This window comes from Thermothelomyces heterothallicus (genome assembly GCF_042370625.1).
Source record: "Thermothelomyces heterothallicus CBS 202.75 unplaced genomic scaffold P884_scaffold_1, whole genome shotgun sequence".
Classification (NCBI taxonomy): Eukaryota; Fungi; Ascomycota; class Sordariomycetes; order Sordariales; family Chaetomiaceae; genus Thermothelomyces; species Thermothelomyces heterothallicus.
The window spans coordinates 2,836,004-2,853,388 of record NW_027192562.1 but is presented as its reverse complement, the minus strand read 5'-3'; the positions used below and the strand labels follow the sequence as shown (position 1 = coordinate 2,853,388).

Below are 17,385 nucleotides of genomic sequence, written 5' to 3'. Positions count from 1 at the left end.
GAGTTACAAAGAATTCTTGACACTAATGCCAGGGCAAGCTCTGTACTCCGCACAGTACCTATTATTCCTTAGGCACTCTAGTTACTGCGCACGAACAATGCACTGCCACAGTCTTATATCTGTGGCTTGCCTTGCGCTCCGGTGGGAACTTGCATTGGTTAGGCCGCCACATCTCCCCTCCAACGCAACCGTCATTATCGTTAGACTGTTGGGCCCAGACAAATGAATGTCGTCCACGTCTGCACACATTGCGAGTCAAATTCTTCCAAGTTTTACCTCCCAGGCGATATTCGGAACGCCCGATCGCTTCTCATTCTGACGCTGACGGGCATATTCCCACATATTCAATTGAAGCGTGCACCACGGCCATTGGCTGAGCCATCTGTCCCTGTTTTGTTGTCCCTGCAACACATCTGTGGGCAGGTTGCAGCTTGGCCCCCGCCCTCGGCTCGATTCACGACAGCAACCCGACCAGCCTGCTACTCGCAAGACGCCCGATCGAAATCCTACCTTCCCTAAATCTTCGGTATAGCCAGAAAACGCTCATCGATTCCTCATCGATCGCCGTGGATATGCTCGTGACAAGACGTCGCCATGGCCGAAAACAAGATGCAACTCGAAGATTGTGGGGCATTAAATATCGCCTGGGAGATTGACGGCGTCGTGCTGACTTGTGCTTAGGGTTGGACGACCTTTGCGTCCGTTTTATCATCCACCTCCCAAAGGAGGATCTGTCATCGGTCGCGCGTATATGTTTCCAAGTTGAAGAGGCGCAATGGTTCTACGAAGATTTCATTCGCCCGTTGGACCCGACTCTGCCATCCATGTCCCTCCGAAGTTTCTGCCTCAGGATATTCCAGCACTGTCCTCTGCTGGCGCCTTTCTCGGCCGAGAACCACATGCGCGCGTTCGAAGAGTTTATGCAATACAAGACAAGAGTCCCGGTTCGGGGTGCCATCCTGCTCAATGAGGCCATGGACTCCACGGTGCTTGTCAAGGGCTGGAAGAAGGGCGCAAACTGGAGCTTCCCCAGAGGCAAGATCAACAAAGACGAAGACGACCTTGACTGTGCCATCCGCGAAGTATACGAGGAGACTGGCTTCGACCTTAGGCAAGCAGGACTCGTGCCAAAGGATGACGAAGTGAAGTACATCCAGGTCTCCATGCGGGAGCAGCAGATCCGTTTATACATCTTCCGCAACGTTCCAATGGACACCCTCTTCGAGCCCAAGACGCGGAAAGAGATCAGCAAGGTTGAGTGGTACAAGCTTTCGGAGCTGCCCGCGTTTCGGAAGAAGGGTAACAGTTCCCATGACAATGCTGCCGCCGCGTCCAACGCCAACAAATTCTATATGGTTGCCCCGTTTCTTGTCCCCTTAAAGAAGTGGGTGCTTCAACAAAAGAAAAAAGACGCCAGCCGAGCGGCCGCCAGCAGTTCTCACCAGGCCACTCACCCTCCCGCCGAAGAGCCTCTCACCGAGGACGATATCGGCACTCATGTCGAGCCTGTCCCTGGGCCGTCGAATGGCACCCCAGCAATCGAGACAATGGAGGGTGCGACGCGCGAACTCCAGCGCCTTCTCAAAGTCCAACCGCCAACTCAGGGCCTGCAGATGAGCCCCTCTGCTTCGACCGCCAGCAAGGGAGAAGCGTTGATGGCGCTTTTAAGAAAGAGCGCAGAGTCTCAGCAAGCTCCACAGCAACCTCACCATCCTCATTCTCAAACTTCGAATACTGCACCGGATCTCGCTCACACGAGTGGTCCCGGAGCACACGCCCCGCACCACCACGATTCGACCTACGGGCAGCCGGCTCCTCACTATCAACCGCCATCGAATCTCCCTGTCCCGCCAAGTTCAATGCAGAATACGGCTCCTGCATATGCCGGTCAAGACAGTGCCCATGCCCACGCCCACGACATGTCACAAACATACGGCCGCAACCCATTCATTAGCTCTACACAACCGCAACGCAGCGAGCCGGTTCTTCTACACCCACAACCATTACCCCCGCAGGTCCAGCAGTCTGTGCTTACCAGGGGTATCCTACCGACCCCGGTGCTCCTAGATGCGGTTGGTCAAGGGGGCCAGCATGGCCAGCAGAGTGGGCAACAAAGTTATCAGAGAGGTCCGCATGCTCCGGCCGGCGGTCAGTATAATCAACCTGGAGCTCCAAGTCCGTATACTGTTGGCGCAAACGATTCGTACGCGACTCAGCAGCAAACACCAAAACCAGCCCAGTTAACGGACCACGCTATGGCATTGTTGAATACCTTCAAGCATGGTACGCGGGATGGCGGTGAACACAAAGCCCACGGAAGTGCTCCCCAGAACCCCGCCTCAGTGTCGGTTCAGCAGAACCAGTACCACTCGGCATCTTGGGCGAACGCCTCTACAACGCAGGCATCAAATCCCGCAGCACAGTTTCTGCCTCATCCCATGCCTCCCGTGACGGCTGCAGGGGCGTCGCCACGTGCGATACAGCCGTCTGACCCGCAGGCTGGATCCAGATTTCCCCAGCCGAATGACACCCATCGCTCTGCATTATTGGAAATGTTCAAAAAAGCAGGCCCCAGGTCACCGTTGAGTAACGAGATCAAAATGCAGCCTGGCAGTTCACAGCAGAGTTCCGGAACCACCAGGCATAATGATACAGGGAGCCCGGGCTACAAAGCGACGTCTGCCGCCGAATTGCTTGCCTCGGCTTCGGGAGCCAACCACACGCCTGGAAGGGCCGATTCCGAATCGAACCGGCCTTATCGGCCTGTCCAAATTCTGAGTCGGCCAAAGCAGGGAGAGCACAGTAACTCCCAGGACTTCGCAAGCGCACAAGCCCAGATACAGCGACTGCAGCAGCGTCTCAGCCCGATGGGCTCTACATGGCAGGATGCCGGGAACACTGGCCGCCAAGGCATGTCCTCTCCGCGAGACCGAGCCTTTTCACATTACATGGAACAGGAAGCCAAGCGATCTCCACAGCCGAATTACGCAGCCGCTCACGCGGCCAGCCTCCCCTACGCATCGCAGTCACCGTCTAGCACCTATTTTGCTTCCCCATTCCAACAACAGCAACAGTTCCAACAGTCGATAGGCATGCAGCAGCGCCGCAAAGACTCCAATCCTGAGCAAAAACAAAAGCTTCTCTCGCTTTTTAGCAAAGGGCAGCCGCAGCAGCAGTCACAACAGGCTTCACCAACAGGGTTTACGGCAGAGGCGAAGGGCAAGGGCAAAGAGACCACGATTTTTGAACAGCCCCGTTCGGGTGACACCCCTCGCTCGCTCGTGGCTTCGTTTGCGTCGGTTGGATCAAATGAGCCTTCCGGCACTGGTGGCAGCGGACAAACATCGCGGCGTGGCAGCCAAACACTCATTTCGCCGGCGGACCGGAACTTCCTCCTATCGTACCTGGAATCCGTGACGAACGCGGGGCGGTGAAGGAATGAGAAGAATGGTGCATTGTTAGCTGGATGGTCTGACTCGTTTGTATCCCCGGCGCCGCAGAGTCGCCGGTCTGTAACACATATATCGGGACAATGTCAGGAATCGAACGAGGCGGCGGACTCTGGGTCTCAAATGGTTGGGGGGCGCAGGAAGAGGATTCGGGTCGGGAATCGTTTTCAAAGCTAACTGCGGCACCCTTTCGCGCAGCGACTCGGTGCGTTGGTTCTCGGTCAGCGCTGCATTTCTCACGGGCCCAGCAAATAGTGCTATAAAATAGTCAATTTGGAGCCCGGCCCATCGCGTACTTCTCTGGTTTCCTGGTTTTGCCCTTCCAACTGCCTGCTACTCATATGGGTGAACCGGCAGAACGTTTATTTGGCTTATTCTACGGGGCTGTGCACTCTCCTCAGCACACCACGGAGAATAGAGCCATCCCAGACCAGCCATATAGGAGAGATGTCCCAGGCCGTTACCGCAAGCGCAATGTGAAGTCGCTTGAGATACCAAGCTGTCCAGACTAGATGATGTTACGACGCCCTGCAGAGAAGCGGCGCGGCCGACCTTTGAAGAAAGTGAACAACTATGCGGCCTTCTTGATGGTTCCCGGCTGCCAGTCAGCGTACCATATATCATCCCGGAAGATCAGCACGGGTATCCATTCCAAACGCCAGCCGCCGGTACAAATCAAGCCATATCTCCTCCTGGTTCTGTCATGTTCTGCCCTGTTCTGCTGATTCATGAAAGTCATAATATTTCCCGTGCAATCCCGTTCGAGCTGCTTGCAGCTAACCATTGACATACCATCCCTAATGCTCCAAGAAGAGAGCCGAGCAGGCGTGGTGATGTAACACTTACTTCTAGGCCGTGATCCCTACCGCATTCTTGGTCCCGAGCGTTGCCGCGATCTCGTCGTCACCGTCGTCCGGATTCAGCAGCTGGAAGCGATTCGGCACCCTGGCGAGTTTCTTTCTGGGCGGGGCCACCTCCTTTCGCGGCTTGGGCGCTGGCTGTGGATAAGGCTGCGCACATTCGTCGACGTCGAAGCTGATCTTTTTGCCCTTGTATCGCCTATTGCTCCTTGTCAGCTCGGCGGTGGATGAGGGGCAGCGAGGGGTTGGGTACGCACAGGCGAGTCAGCATGCACTGGCGCGCGTAGATGGCGTTATGGACAGAGTTCAGGCCGATGTAACAGCTGCTGCCGACGAACTCGATCTTGACCACGACCAGGGTGTGGATATGGTCCAGGTCCCCGCGGATGACGTCCTCGGTATGTCTGTTATCGTACCCCTGGATCACCAAGTTGCGACTGGCACCCATGCTGATCTTGTTCGCGACGTGACCCTGAAGGATGAACTGGCGGTCGTTCCACTTGACTTCGACCTGATGACCGTGTCAATGATAACAGAACGGGAAAACCAGGACCGGAAACCTTGCCTACCCTTTTGTTCCTGATGTACAAATCATGCCGGCGAACATGTTCATAGAACTTTTTCGCATCCTCCGAGTTTAAGAAAGAAACTGTGGCGGAGCGATCGTGACTGCGCAAGAAGATGTCCAGGAGCATCCCGCCACGCACAGCATTCACAATGTCGGCATGGGTTGTGCCTTCTGCAAGGTTGGACAGCTGAAGGGTACGGGCACATTGGCGCTCAAACTGCGGGCGCTGGCCCTGGAGTTTAGTATACCTCGCGCCAGGGCGGTCCTCGGGGCGCGAACCAGCCTCACTGGCGCCGTTCTCGTCGTCGTTATCAGCTTCGTCCACATCACTGTCGGCCCATGCCGAGCGACCATGCCGGGGGCTGTGCTGCGTGTCTTTCTGCTGGGCATAAGCAGCCGATGGATCCGGCGTCGGCGAGTCTAGGCGGGCGCCTCCGTCTTCGTTGGGATCCGCCTGTAGGGTCACCGCCGAGGTGGGCGCCCTTCGGATGGTCTCATCGTCCTGGCTAAGAAGCTGCCATCCGTCAACTGCTGTCGCGGGCCGACCGGCCGTTCCCAAGGCTATATATAGAGATCCATACATCTACTGTCTCCTCTCCTACGCCGCCGCGAAGGAGGTTCCGTCTGAGATTGCCTGGAGCAAGTCAACCAACGAATTCTGGGGTCAGTTTAGACGCATACAGATGGACTGGGCCGTACCATATTGTCTGGCGATCAGCACAAGGTTGTCATATTCGGCCCGCGAAACGACCACAGAAGCAAAATTTCCAGTTGGCTCAAGAGGCTTGGAATTCTTGCGACGGTCAGCAGTGCCCGGTTTGACTGGCATTATGGTATTAACAACACCATGTCATGACCTACATATTCTGCCCTATGATGCAGCGCCGCGCGGGGCATGTTAGCTTTGGGCGCCCATGGCTGCGGGACTGCGGCGATAGCCGACCACACGATGAACGGCAGGCACATACCTTCGCAGGAGCGTGTTGAAATACTCGCGGCCAATCGTAACTGTGTTGCCCTCTGGCGACGTCATAGTTGCCTTACGAAACAGAATAAAAAAAGTGAAGCCTGGAAAAGAGAGTAAAAGGATCTCTGGAGGTTTGCCTGCTTCTGGAAGACCTCGCTCCCACAAGCGGCTGCCCTCTGGGGATAGTTGGTTGGCTGTGAAGGAGGTAGGTGCCTTAAGGTACACACTCGATAGGTAAGGTACCAATGGAAGGCGATTAAGCACTTAGTAGCTGCAGTGACGAGGCCGTACTGCGGAGTACCTAGGTGGTATCCAGCTGTGCCCGCCAATCCTTGGCTGCGAATGCAACGATTTGCGTGCTGGACTGGCACACAGACCACCACTTAAAATGCTATATGGAAACTTCCATCTCCCGGCAAGTGCAATCGAGCGATGAGACGATCCATGACCTCCGCTACACTATCCGTACCTGGACGATCAGCATTCTGTTCCTGGAAGATGCAGCACGAATATAGCGGCTCTGGGAAACGTGTATGTACCGACCACCAAGGTCATCCGCACCTCTTGTCTAGAGGACGAGCCTGTCCTTGGGGACTGGAACTTTCATCAGCACCTAACTAATTGCGTCACCTCTGATCCGTTGGTTGGGAGGGGTCTCATCATGGCTTGCGCCATCAACGAGAAGAGATGACCAATCCCTTGTCCTAATGAAAAGGCTTCGACAGCAGGCAGAACGGGACCAGGGAGACAGGAATCGTGGTCTACTGCTTAAGTCAGTTAAACTTCACAGGATAGCTACTCAAAGGAAAGTCAAATCAATGGCAGTGAGCCAGAAAACCACATCTCTGCTTAGTTATGGTTTCCACCCTCGCGGGCAGGCACCTGGTGCCAAGGATTATCCTTGTGTAAGCTATTTCGTAGACCGGATACGCTACCCAGACTCAGTCCCCATGAGTTCTGAATCATGGTATAGCCCGTGATCTGCGCTGCAAATTGCTGGGGGTGAATCATCATCAAGCCCGATGATACTAGCCAAATGAGATAGCTAGTCAGGTTCACAGATTGGTATGAGCTCACTTCACCTGTTTTCACCAAAATCCGCTAAACAAGCATTGTATTCGCACGAATGTTGGTGGCACACGCTTGAGCCCCTCGACGCCGCTTGCTGTGGGCCGTCGTTATGGCAGGTTGCAGACCCAGGAACGTTCCTGAGGAGTGCTCCTGCGAAACACAAAGTTCGAAAGGCGGGCGCTGAGGCAGAGGTTTCGCGGCAACAAAATTCTGCACTGGATTGGTGTCGCCCGAGAATCTAGTGCACGGAGCAGATGCTTTGGCGATAGAAGAGCTTTCAGTGCAGGCGCAAAAATGGTTCGACAGTGGTTGGGGTCCTGTCTGGCAATGCCCGGGAACAAAACCACCTGTTTTGTTGGCTGTGACGATGTGCTCGGCGCCGAGAGAAGTGACAGAACAAGACAATAAATAGGTGGTCGATTGCTGCCGAGGAATGTCGCCTCTTATCCACACGATAATAATCAGGTTGCTGTGTACATTCATGTACGGAATACATGAGTGCGCGCGGCTGGGCCATCAGGGTTTCATTCTCGATCCTCGTGTTGGAGCAGCCGCTAAAAATAATGCTGCTGCACGGCACCAGAGTGCACCTCGCCGCAAATACGAGTTGACGTGTTGGCCTGGGGATATCCGGTCAGCCCACTGGCACCCTGGTTGTCCACTCAGCGACCGGTGCTGGGCCCAGCTTGGCCCAGCCGCTCCTTCCATTGGCTGGTAGGCTCCGAGCGTATCCAAGGTTTGGCCAAGCCCGCCCAGTCGCCGGATTCCATCAAATTCAGGCTGGGCAATCTTGCATTCCAACCGTTTCCCGATCGCTGCGTTCTGCTTCCAGCTTCCAGAGTCGTTCAGAACCCCTCGTTTTCGACCTGTTTGTTTCAGCAACCACGCTCGCTTCCCGTCTGAACGCTCGCTTTATCTGCTTTCCTGAGCTCTAAACCTCCAGCTATCTACGCTTTTACTCTCCGGTTCGTCCGGTGTCTCCGTCGTCTCGCTCGGGCCCGATTCCTGGTCGACCAGTAGTAATAGGGGCAGATTGCCGCCAACGCCGTTGCCACGTCTCAAAGACGACTCTCCTCCTCCCATCACCACAGACCAATTTTCTGGCGTTCAAAAGAGTCTCCGGGTTGGACTGTTGTAGAGCCCGGAGATTGAAATAATTAGGACGCTGTCCGCAGTCGTCCGTGGTCTTCCCTTCTAGCAGCAAAAGAACACCCCGCCGTCATGAAGGCTGCTCTATCTGCCGGCCACTTGGCCGTGGCGTTGCTGTCGTTGACGCCGGCGGTCTCTGCGTTAGGATGGCCAAGATGGCTTCCAGAACTCGATACGCTGGTGGTTCGACAGGATGATTCCCAAGATGGTACGTACCATCACAGCGACACCCTTTATGTGTATGTGCATGCACGCTCGTCTAACATGCATTCTGCAGATTCTTCTTCTCCGACGCCGACGCCCACACCCTCCACTTCCGCGTCCGATAACAACAACGATGAACAGTCGTCGACGACCTCCCGGGACACATCAGACCCTATTACGACAAACCTCAACACGGGTGGTATTACGTCGGGGACCCGCACCGCCAAGGAGACGGGCAAGAGCACACGCTCGAGTGCACCCAAGAAGACCGAGTTCGACCCGCAGGACCCTGTCGGCAGCGTGGTAATGGTGACGCCTGCCGCGACGGATGGCTACCAGCTATACAAGATTGGCGACTACGTGACGTGGGGATGGAACTACACGGATGTGCAGGCCACGCCGACGGGCATCGACCTCTACCTCAAGTGCAGCAAGGTGCCACAGCCGTGGACGCTGACGCAGAACATGTCGTACAGCTCGGTTGGCTCGTACACGTGGGACACGGAGCAGTTCCAGAAGAGCCATGTGGCCGACCCGCTCCTGACGGAGCAATACACGCTCGTGATTGCCGACGCCGACGGCGGCATCAGCGCGACGCCCGAGCCGGGATATCTCGCTCCCTTCTCGGGCTTTATGTTTGGTCTGTACGAGCCGCAACCGTATTCCGATACCGGTGACGGGTGGCAGTGTGCGTCGTGCAACGGCGCCACATCCGGGCTGGACAACCGCGCGGTGGGCGTCGCCGTCGTGATGAGCGTTGTGACGGTCCTCAGCTTCACTTGGTTTGTTACCGGTTTCGGAGCGTTTTTTTAAACTGAGCTCCGGAAGTGGTGAAAGAGGTGGAAAGAAATATGTGGGAAGGGGTGGGAATGGTGGTGACAGCGGATATATGCCTTGTAATGTGTTTTTTCTTTTCTTTTCTTTCTTTTCTTGGGATGGCATACGGTCGTGTTGTTTCGGTCAACTTGTTACACTAATACGGAGTGCAAAGAGCGGAAAGGGCGTTGGATCGAGTACTGTTCAGCATTTTTGTTCGGACCATCACTCTCTGCCCAGGTCGGGCTCAACATCGAAAAAAGACCAGGACGGGGTGACAGCATCTGTTGCATCATCTCCGCGTCATGACATTGCATATCTATCAGGTAGCTTAATGAAGCATATCTTACGACGTTCATGCGTCTTTCAGACTTTCTTTTGGCACTTTACCGATCGGTAACCAGACGAACGCCGTCCTAGTAGGATATGCGCCACGGAGCAGCCGCTACACCATCCGCAGCGAAAACCCCCCTCCCCTCTCCTCCCGTTCCCTCCCCGAGAATATCCCACTGAAATCCACGGTGCCAAGATCCGCCGCCTGCTGGCCCCGCGCCGGCGCGTTTGGCGTCTCCCGCCTCCGCCTCCTCTCCTGCCCGGCTTTGCTCGGGAATGTCGGGAACATGGCCTCCTGCTTCGGCTTGGGGTCTTGTTTGAAGTACTCGTGCTCGAGCATCTCTTTCGCGGTCGGCCTCTTGTCCGGATCCAGCGCCAACAGGCTGTTCAACAGGCTCACGCCGGCAGCGGTGAGCAAGGGGAACTTGGCACGGATGGCGGACCCGGTAGCCTTGCCGCCCGAGGGCAGGCGCAGCCCCCGCGCGTTGGGCAGCCGCCGGAAGGACGGCCAGGACTCCTCGGTCGGGACGCCGCAGAGCTCGAAGATCTTGGTCAGCTCGTCGACCTCGTTGCGGCCCTGGAGGAGCGGCTCGCGCGTCAGGAGCTCGCCGAAGATGCAGCCTACGCTCCACATGTCGATGGCGCCCGTATACCGAGACGCGCCGAGGAGGAGTTCGGGGGCGCGGTACCAGAGCGTGACGACGAGCTGGGTTAGTTTCGGTGGCGGGTCGCCGACGTAGCGCGCCATGCCGAAGTCGGCAATCTTGAGCTGGCCGCGGTTGTTGAGGAGGAGGTTGGAGGTCTTGAGGTCGCGGTGGAGGATCCACTTGTCGTGGAGGTAGGCTACCCCCGAGGCGAGTTGTCGGAGGAGGGTCTTGACTTCGGACGCGAGGAACGGCTCGGGCATGTCTTCGAGGATGGACTTCAGATCGTGTTCGAGGAATTCGAGGACGAGGAAGATGCTGGAACGACGAGAACAGCGTGAGCACGAGGCTTAAAATGGCGTTCGAAGAGAGGGAGGGGGGACTAACTTCTCAATCTTGCTCGTGTCGTCTCCCACGACCACTTCCCGTAACTTGACCACATTTCGGTGATCACAGTCTTTCAGGATCTGTATCTCGCGCAGTCCGGTAACCGGCAGCCCGCCGCGGTCGTTGGGGTCGATCTTTAGCCTCTTGAGCGCAACCACCTCGCCTGTGGTAACCTCCTTCGCCCGCGACACCCAGCCGTATGCGCCCTCCTCGATGTCGTTGAGCTTGTCGTAGTTCTCGACGCTGCGAGACTTGCCGAACACGCCGCCATCGAACCGTAGAAGTTGTGGTGCATCGTTTCCGCCTTCAGATGTCCCGGCAGCTTGCGCCGTCTCGCGTTCGGGTGATATCCTTCGTCGCTTGGCTGGAGGCCCGTTTGCGCCGTCGCCCTCTGCTTGTTCTTGTGCTTGTGCTTGTGCTGCGGCCGCGGCCGCGGCAGCAGCTTCCCGAGCTTGCTTCTCTGCTTCAAGCCTGCGAGCCTTCTCGGCCTTGAGCCGCTTCTTCTCCTCCTTCTCCTTCTTCAATTGCGCCTCGAGTTCTGCGTCGGCCTCGTCGTCCGCCCAGCGGGACTTGGCTTTGCTCGCCATCGCATCAACAGGTCGTCGCACAGTCGACACCGTCTGGGAGCCGTGGTCCTCGTATAAAGTCGATGTAGCGAGGTGCGAATTGAGGCCGCTGTGTTACACCGCACGGTCTCTTGCGACCGTCTGTGGAGAATAACTAGTCTAGCAGAAGTGGTGCATCTCGGGGCTTGATGCATGGATTGCCGAAGCAAGCTTTCGTGTGTTTAGAGATTGCCTGGTTGGTCAAAGCTTGGTTGGTGAGCATCGAACCTCGTTGAATACATGCTCTGTCATCAGGCTCTTTGCCTCTGCATAACACTCTCAAACACACCGTTTCTGGCTCGTGAAAAAAAAAAAAAAAAAAACGTAACTCCAGAAATTAGCAGATATCACCTTCCCCCGCGGTCTTGGTGTTCTCATGAAGCTCTCTCTGATTGGCGCCATGATTACCCTCCAGAAGCGGTGGTAGGTATTATACGACAAGAACGCGGTGCAGTAAGAAGCATCATTGCTTCGCATTCACATATGACAAAAATATTGAAGAGTTCCAAGACAAAAGGAATGACCGACCCAGGGATCGAACCTGGCACCTTCTCGGTGGAATTACTCCAGCTGAGTTCAACTTTGTGAACGAGACGTGATAACCACTACACCAGTCGGCCTTAGGTGGAAGCAGGTTCCAAATTCAGGGATTATCGCGGGGTACCCAAAGACTTCTTGGCATCCGCAGGATCATAAGCTTGCTCACACTAGGACCGACCCAAGATAAAAGTGTCTAACTTGAAATTCTTACTCTTGTGCACAAGACAGGACCATGTCTTCCATTATTCGACATCGTTGCCCTTCTCCCAGTTGAGCACTGTGATCTCGAGCGCATATGGTTCGAGGTAAGGAGGGGCAACCCAGCAAGCTCCTATCAGAGAGCATCTAGGAACAGAGAGTGAACGGGCCATGTGCTAAGTTAAGTTAAAGGGGGCTCGGGGAACTGGTGTGCTACCTTGCCAAGCATAGTTAACCCCGTCTGAGTGAGAACGGGGGACCTCCAACTCCGAAGACTCCACTGTGCGGTTTCTCCTAAACAGACCTCAAGGAGCTGTCGCAAGACAAGCCGCCGCCGTCACCTACATATCTTTCTCGCAACCCGCCTTCCTCTAGCATTAGATTCTTTCCTTCTTTTTAGCCGATTGATGCAATGGCCGGACGATTTGTTCGCGCGTCGAAATATCGTAGGCATCTCTGAGCTACACGCGCTCGCGTGCTCCGTTCCTGCGACAAGACAGCGGCCTCGCATGCGACAGCTGCTGACCGATCCTCTAACCAGGACATGTCTTTGGAAAGCCGACAAAGAAGGAATTCTGCTATGACAATCTCCATATCAGCCGCAATGCTTGGGACACCAACCTGGTGAAGGTGTGTGTTTCTCGCTCTCAAAAGATGCCCCGCATTGTATCGCTTCCAACTGGCTACTGACAATCGGGCTGTGCTAGGTTAACCCCGAGTACCTCTCCGTCAATTGGGAATCTGGTGGCGGTGGTGCTTTTGCCGTCATCCCCCTGAACGAGCGCGGCAAGCTGCCAGACCAAATACCTTTGTTCCGGGGCCATACTGCTGCTGTGCTGGACACAGACTGGTGCGTCGCAAGCATTCGACTGCGATCCTGCGAGGTGGAAGATGCGAGACTGATCTTGCCACAGGTGCCCTCACAACGACCGTCTCATCGCCTCCGCATCCGACGACGGCAAGGTGTTTATCTGGGAGGTGCCCCAGGGCTTCACCCTCTACACCGACGCTGAAGAGATCACCGATGTGTCGCCGGTCAGCAAGCTGGCTGGTCACTCAAGGTGTGATCCACCGAATTTCCCAGGAGTCTGCGTCTCCGTGCTCATGCTCACTGCTTTGTAGGAAAGTCGGCCATGTTCTCTTCAACCCTGCGGCCGAGAACATCCTCGCCTCCTCTTCTGGCGACTTGACCATCAAGCTGTGGGATATTGGTACGGGTCAGGCTGGGCTCACGCTTAAGCACCCCGATGTGGTACAAAGTCTGTCTTGGAGCGCGAACGGCGCGATGCTTGTGACCACCTCAAGGGACAAGAAACTGCGTGTTTGGGATGTGCGCCAGGAGAAGCCAGTGCACGAATATCCGGGCCACGAAGGGGCCAAAAACAGCCGCGCAGTGTGGATGGGCGAGCATAACCGCATTGCTACCACTGGATTTTCCAGAATGAGCGAGCGGCAAATTGGTCTCTGGGAGCCAGGTCGCAAGGATCCCATCGGCGGTTTCACCTCGCTCGACTCCATCTCTGGCGTCTGCATGCCGTTCTGGGGTAAGCCGGCAATATGCCTCAATGTGCAGAACTATTGCTAACCAAATGTCCGCCAGACGAGGGATCAAACTGCCTTTATCTTGCAGGAAAGGGGTATGTCAAGCTCTACATTCCAACAACGAGAATGCACCTGCTGATTGTCCCAGCGACGGCAACATTCGCTACTTCGAGTACGAAAACGACAAGTTCGAATTCCTCTCCGAGTACAAGTCTGCGGATCCCCAGCGCGGTATCGCCTTCTTGCCGCGCCGCGGCATCAATGTCCACGAAAACGAGGTGATGCGGGCTTACAAGACCGTCAACGACACCTACATCGAGCCCATCTCTTTCACCGTGCCGCGCCGTGCCGAGACTTTCCAGTCCGACATCTATCCTCCCGCCACCGGTCTCAAGCCTGCTATGTCTGCTAAGGAGTGGTTTGATGGCAAGACAGCTGTTTCGCCCAAGATTGACCTGGAAAGCGTGTATGAAGGCAAAGCGCCGGTCGAAGTCCCCGCCGACTACAAACCGTCTCCCGCTGCTGCGCCTCCTCCTGCCCAGGCGCCGGCACCGGCTCCGGCTCCCAAGAAGGAGCCCGAGCCGGCACCTACCCCGGTCCGTGCACCGGCGACGGTGGCAGACCAGAAGGCCTCCATGTCTGCCATGGCGAATAAGTTCCAAGATGTTGAGGCAGCTGAAGATGAAGACGAGACCTCAAGCTTCGAAGAGATCTCGCGCCCCGCCCCGCGCACGACTCTTCCTGTCCGGTCTCCTGCCAAGCCGGAGCCCATCGTAACTAATGCCTCTCCACCTCAAGCAAAACCCTCGTCGCCGGTCAAGTCTTCGGAGCCATCTGCGGCACCTGCCACTCGTCCTGCGGCCTCGGCTTCGCCGGCGAGCCCTGCCCTCGAGGCCTCTCTGGCGCAGATCAAACAGCTGATTGAGCAGCAAGGCCAGGTCATCAGCGCGCAAACGGAAAAGATCACAGCCCAGACCCAGCTCATCTCTCGTCTGGCTGCCGAGGTGGAAACGCTCAAGAAGAGGGTCGGCACAGGCACACAGGACCAGAGCGAGCGGATCCGGCAACTCGAGCTAGAGTTGGAAGCTGCCAGATCGTGAGTGTGTGATACAGGCAGAGGTTCCAAGGGGCAGAGAGCTGCGTATGGTGAGGCAGCACAGCTACAACGACGTTTATGAGCAATGGGCCGGCGTTTCGCGTCCTCCATATAAGCCATCATAGGAGGCAGCGGTCGGAATATTTCGTGTTGTTTTTCTCTCCTGGACAGGCAGTCAAGCAAGCAGAGAAAAAAAATACCCAAATCTACCCTTGCCAGGTTTTTTTCAATCAAAGCCGACTTGGCTTTCGAAATTACCGCGGTCTCGGTTTTATATTGCATTATCTTACAATTCGATTCATGTTATACACTCCCTGCCTCACGTAACCTCCCTTTCAGAGCTCATCAACAACCCTGCCCTCCTCCTCTCTGTTCTCTTCTCCAGGGGAGCCTTGATAAAGTCCCGTATCCCAAACCACCAAGCGACCCCTCCTTCGCCAGTCATCGTTAAACGCCCCGTTCCATGCCGACCACACCCTCGTGAGGGTGACACCCATCTCCTTCCCCGGCGCCTCCTTCCCGTCGTTACCGTGCTCAAAGAACGCCCTCAACACAGGCTCGATTCCCTCAAACCCCACGATGTACCTCGGTACCTCCCCAACCCTTCTCTTCGCTGTTCCTGTGCTCTCGTTTCCAGCCGCGAGTGGCCACATCTCCTCACCTAGAAACCTCACCCCGTACATCCCGTCCGCATCCTTCAGGTAGAAACGGTCCGCCTCGTCCAGGTAAGTCTCCCGTTCCTTGGTCCCCCGGGCGGTATGCAGCGGCGGTTCGCAGGTGAGCGCGCGGGCCCGCAAGGCCGGGTAGACGAGGTGCGAACGCCACGGGGTGCTGTGGCAGGGGGTGAGAAAGAGGGCAAAGAGCTCCTTCTCACCTTTCCCTCCTTCTGGGGAGGCCGGAACATCGATGTCCAAGGCGTCCGGGTGGATGCGCTCAAAGTCGGTCCGGAGGAAGGAGAGGACTGAAAGGGGCGCGGGCTGGTGGAACAGAGAGAGGTAGCCGGCGAGGAGAATATTGAGGGAAATGAGATTGGCGAGGGTTAATTTGCGGCGAAGGCTGACCGGGCCGTCGGACGGTGGCGCGGCGGAGGAAGAGGCGGGCTGAGTGAAGAAGGCCGTAAAGTAAGGCGCCGAGAGGATGTGCAGCATCGGGAGGAGGGGATAGATGAAGCGGACCTCTTTGTGGGAGATGAACGACAGAATGGTGATCATGGCCAGGACGGAGAGGTTGAGCGTCTTGAGAATTCGTGATTGGAGAGTGTTGGTTGAAGAGGTCGCTTTGTAGAGGCCGACAATGGTGAATGGGAGGAATGTGGTGGTGAGGAGGGGCACGCCTTGGGAGACATAGTAATGCCAAGGCATGCGGCCGTAGAAGACGGAAAGGGATTGTGAGATGTTGAAATAGAACCACTTGTAGGGCGGGAACGTCCAGAAGCCAAAATACAAGCGGTCTGAGATCAGAGAAACTGCGAGAACCGTCGCTCCACAAATGATGCTCTCACGGAGCAGAACAACGATGGTTGACGTCTGCAGGGGCGAGTTTCCAAGGGGGGTCAGCCGTATAAGTGAAAAGCCCGAGACAACGAGCCATATAAGCAGATTGGTCGGCCGCAGCATCACGGCGACGGCTGCGAGCACAAGGGATATACGGAGACTACTCGTGTTAGCCGGGTTCGGGGTGCTCGATATCACCAGAACCTACCTAGAGAGCCTTCCTTCTTGCTGCAACGGCTGGCTCCTGCTCGCTTTCGTATCAACCAAGACCTCCCAGGGCCAGTAGCACAGGGCAGCTATTGTCAGGGTCGTCTCCAGTGAGTTGGAGAAGGTCCTGGTGGAGCAATACCACTGCCAGGGGTTAAGTACCGTCATCCAGAGCTATAAAGGATCAGCTTCGATCAGCTTCGCGATCGACAGCGTTGGTCAGAGAGAAGACCACTCACTGCAGCCCACGGAGCATTGCTCTGTCTCCCGTAGATATCCATGGCCAGCTTCCATGTGTAGAAGTCGACCAGCGCGGCAAACACGGCCTGCAGTGTCCTAGGTAAGGCCACAAGCATCAGAGCTTTGAACGGCGGGAACAAGCTCAGCGAGCTCATGAGGCTTTCGGCGGCCTTGTAAGCCAGGCCGAAGATGGCTGGGTGCAATGACGATCTGAGCTGGTGTTGCCATTCCTGAGTTGTCATCCCGCGTCAGGAACAGCAATCATCAAAAGAGAATGTTGCGGGGACCGAAGTTCAAAGACGTACCCAGGTTAGCCATGCGCCGCTATCGGCTCCAAACGCAACGCGCCATGCCGGCTCGAGAGCCTGAAAGTACTCATCTGGCTGGAAGAAGGTGCGCACGCAGAGAGCATTGATGAACCGGAAAAGAAGCAGCACCCTGAGGATGTCACCGACTTGGGCAGCTGCGACCTGCGCGTGGACCTCATGTTTTTCTTCTCTTTCTGATTTCGGTCTCGGGGGCTCTCCGACGAAACCCGCTTCATGCCGTCCCGGCAGCCCTTCGGGGGCCGGCTTGGAATTCATGGCGGGTTGCAGGTTGCTGCTGTGCCCGGAATCAAGGGGTCATCAGGAGGCGGCCACTTCTCGGTTGGGGTGCATTTGTCCCCTGCCAAATGTCCAAGCTCTCCCAGGTGCCAAGTCTGGTCCCTATCTGCGTAGTGTACAGAGTAACCCAATCCTGGAAGCTCACTCATGATTGGTCAACTCAGCCCTACCGCGCTACTGGATGCCTCGTTTGCAAATCACCTGACTGCGGTTGGCCAGTCGGCGCCGCTACCCATGCACCACCGGCACCGAAACCTCCACCGCAAACTCTCGGTTCGGAGTTGCTTTGAAGAAACTGGACCCCAAAGGCTCGCCGCAGGCCCGGAGGCCCCGGACGACTGGTCCAATGAGCGATTTCTCAAGCCGCCGTGGCCACCAGACGCCAAGTCGCACGCCTCTTGAGCACGGCGT

The 17,385-nt window shown here is 56.3% G+C and overlaps 6 protein-coding genes and 1 non-coding gene across 7 annotated transcripts; 3 read left to right on the top strand and 4 right to left on the bottom strand.

The window, feature by feature from the left end:
• Nucleotides 1-594: 594 nt before the first annotated feature.
• P884DRAFT_266361 (uncharacterized protein) lies at nucleotides 595-3,434 on the top strand (the record flags this gene model as incomplete). Its single annotated transcript, XM_069442025.1, has 2 exons — nucleotides 595-625; nucleotides 682-3,434. The coding sequence occupies 2 exons, from the start codon at nucleotides 595-597 to the stop codon at nucleotides 3,432-3,434; spliced, it is 2,784 nt and encodes a 927-aa protein (XP_069302158.1).
• Nucleotides 3,435-4,185: 751 nt separating this feature from the next.
• Nucleotides 4,186-6,218, bottom strand: P884DRAFT_12945 (uncharacterized protein). The gene is made up of 7 exons (XM_069437196.1): nucleotides 5,846-6,218; nucleotides 5,739-5,748; nucleotides 5,577-5,670; nucleotides 5,459-5,511; nucleotides 4,879-5,391; nucleotides 4,567-4,820; nucleotides 4,186-4,508 (listed from the first exon to the last, which is right to left on the bottom strand). The coding sequence occupies exons 1-7, from the start codon at nucleotides 5,908-5,910 to the stop codon at nucleotides 4,298-4,300; spliced, it is 1,200 nt and encodes a 399-aa protein (XP_069302157.1). The 5' UTR covers nucleotides 5,911-6,218; the 3' UTR covers nucleotides 4,186-4,297.
• Nucleotides 6,219-8,136: 1,918 nt separating this feature from the next.
• On the top strand, nucleotides 8,137-9,081 carry P884DRAFT_189027 (uncharacterized protein; the record flags this gene model as incomplete). The annotated part of the gene is made up of 2 exons (XM_069437406.1): nucleotides 8,137-8,272; nucleotides 8,342-9,081. The coding sequence occupies 2 exons, from the start codon at nucleotides 8,137-8,139 to the stop codon at nucleotides 9,079-9,081; spliced, it is 876 nt and encodes a 291-aa protein (XP_069302156.1).
• A 448-nt stretch (nucleotides 9,082-9,529) lies between these two features.
• Nucleotides 9,530-11,035, bottom strand: P884DRAFT_266358 (kinase-like domain-containing protein; the record flags this gene model as incomplete). The annotated part of the gene is made up of 2 exons (XM_069442024.1): nucleotides 9,530-10,379; nucleotides 10,449-11,035. The coding sequence occupies 2 exons, from the start codon at nucleotides 11,033-11,035 to the stop codon at nucleotides 9,530-9,532; spliced, it is 1,437 nt and encodes a 478-aa protein (XP_069302155.1).
• A 538-nt stretch (nucleotides 11,036-11,573) lies between these two features.
• P884DRAFT_t10 lies at nucleotides 11,574-11,673 on the bottom strand. The gene has a single exon. It is a non-coding gene; the product is annotated as a tRNA-Val (tRNA).
• Nucleotides 11,674-12,066: 393 nt separating this feature from the next.
• On the top strand, nucleotides 12,067-14,697 carry P884DRAFT_215679 (uncharacterized protein). Its single transcript, XM_069439275.1, has 7 exons — nucleotides 12,067-12,237; nucleotides 12,333-12,421; nucleotides 12,499-12,641; nucleotides 12,706-12,852; nucleotides 12,914-13,335; nucleotides 13,392-13,428; nucleotides 13,482-14,697. The coding sequence occupies exons 1-7, from the start codon at nucleotides 12,204-12,206 to the stop codon at nucleotides 14,431-14,433; spliced, it is 1,824 nt and encodes a 607-aa protein (XP_069302154.1). The 5' UTR covers nucleotides 12,067-12,203; the 3' UTR covers nucleotides 14,434-14,697.
• On the bottom strand, nucleotides 14,698-16,959 carry P884DRAFT_215678 (glycosyltransferase family 22 protein). The gene is made up of 4 exons (XM_069439274.1): nucleotides 16,675-16,959; nucleotides 16,369-16,599; nucleotides 16,131-16,303; nucleotides 14,698-16,082 (listed from the first exon to the last, which is right to left on the bottom strand). Exons 1-4 carry the CDS (start codon nucleotides 16,951-16,953, stop codon nucleotides 14,765-14,767), a joined length of 2,001 nt encoding a protein of 666 aa, XP_069302153.1. The 5' UTR covers nucleotides 16,954-16,959; the 3' UTR covers nucleotides 14,698-14,764.
• Between the last annotated feature and the right edge of the window lie 426 nt (nucleotides 16,960-17,385).

Excerpts from the sequence above, each read along its gene's own strand:
- P884DRAFT_215679 (XM_069439275.1), top strand. The coding sequence starts at position 12,204 with ATGGCCGGACGATTTGTTCGCGCGTCGAAATATC. Across the intron at positions 12,238-12,332 it reads TGTTCGCGCGTCGAAATATC|GACATGTCTTTGGAAAGCCG; the intron begins GTAGGCATCTCT and ends TCCTCTAACCAG. Across the intron at positions 13,429-13,481 it reads CTTTATCTTGCAGGAAAGGG|CGACGGCAACATTCGCTACT; the intron begins GTATGTCAAGCT and ends TGATTGTCCCAG.
- P884DRAFT_215678 (XM_069439274.1), bottom strand. The coding sequence starts at position 16,953 with ATGAATTCCAAGCCGGCCCCCGAAGGGCTGCCGGGACGGCATGAAGCG. Across the intron at positions 16,600-16,674 it reads GCGGCGCATGGCTAACCTGG|GAATGGCAACACCAGCTCAG; the intron begins GTACGTCTTTGA and ends ATGACAACTCAG. Across the intron at positions 16,304-16,368 it reads GCAATGCTCCGTGGGCTGCA|CTCTGGATGACGGTACTTAA; the intron begins GTGAGTGGTCTT and ends GATCCTTTATAG.
- P884DRAFT_12945 (XM_069437196.1), bottom strand. The coding sequence starts at position 5,910 with ATGACGTCGCCAGAGGGCAACACAGTTACGATTGGCCGCGAGTATTTC. Across the intron at positions 5,512-5,576 it reads GCTGATCGCCAGACAATATG|GCAATCTCAGACGGAACCTC; the intron begins GTACGGCCCAGT and ends GACTTGCTCCAG. Across the intron at positions 4,821-4,878 it reads TGTACATCAGGAACAAAAGG|GTCGAAGTCAAGTGGAACGA; the intron begins GTAGGCAAGGTT and ends CACGGTCATCAG.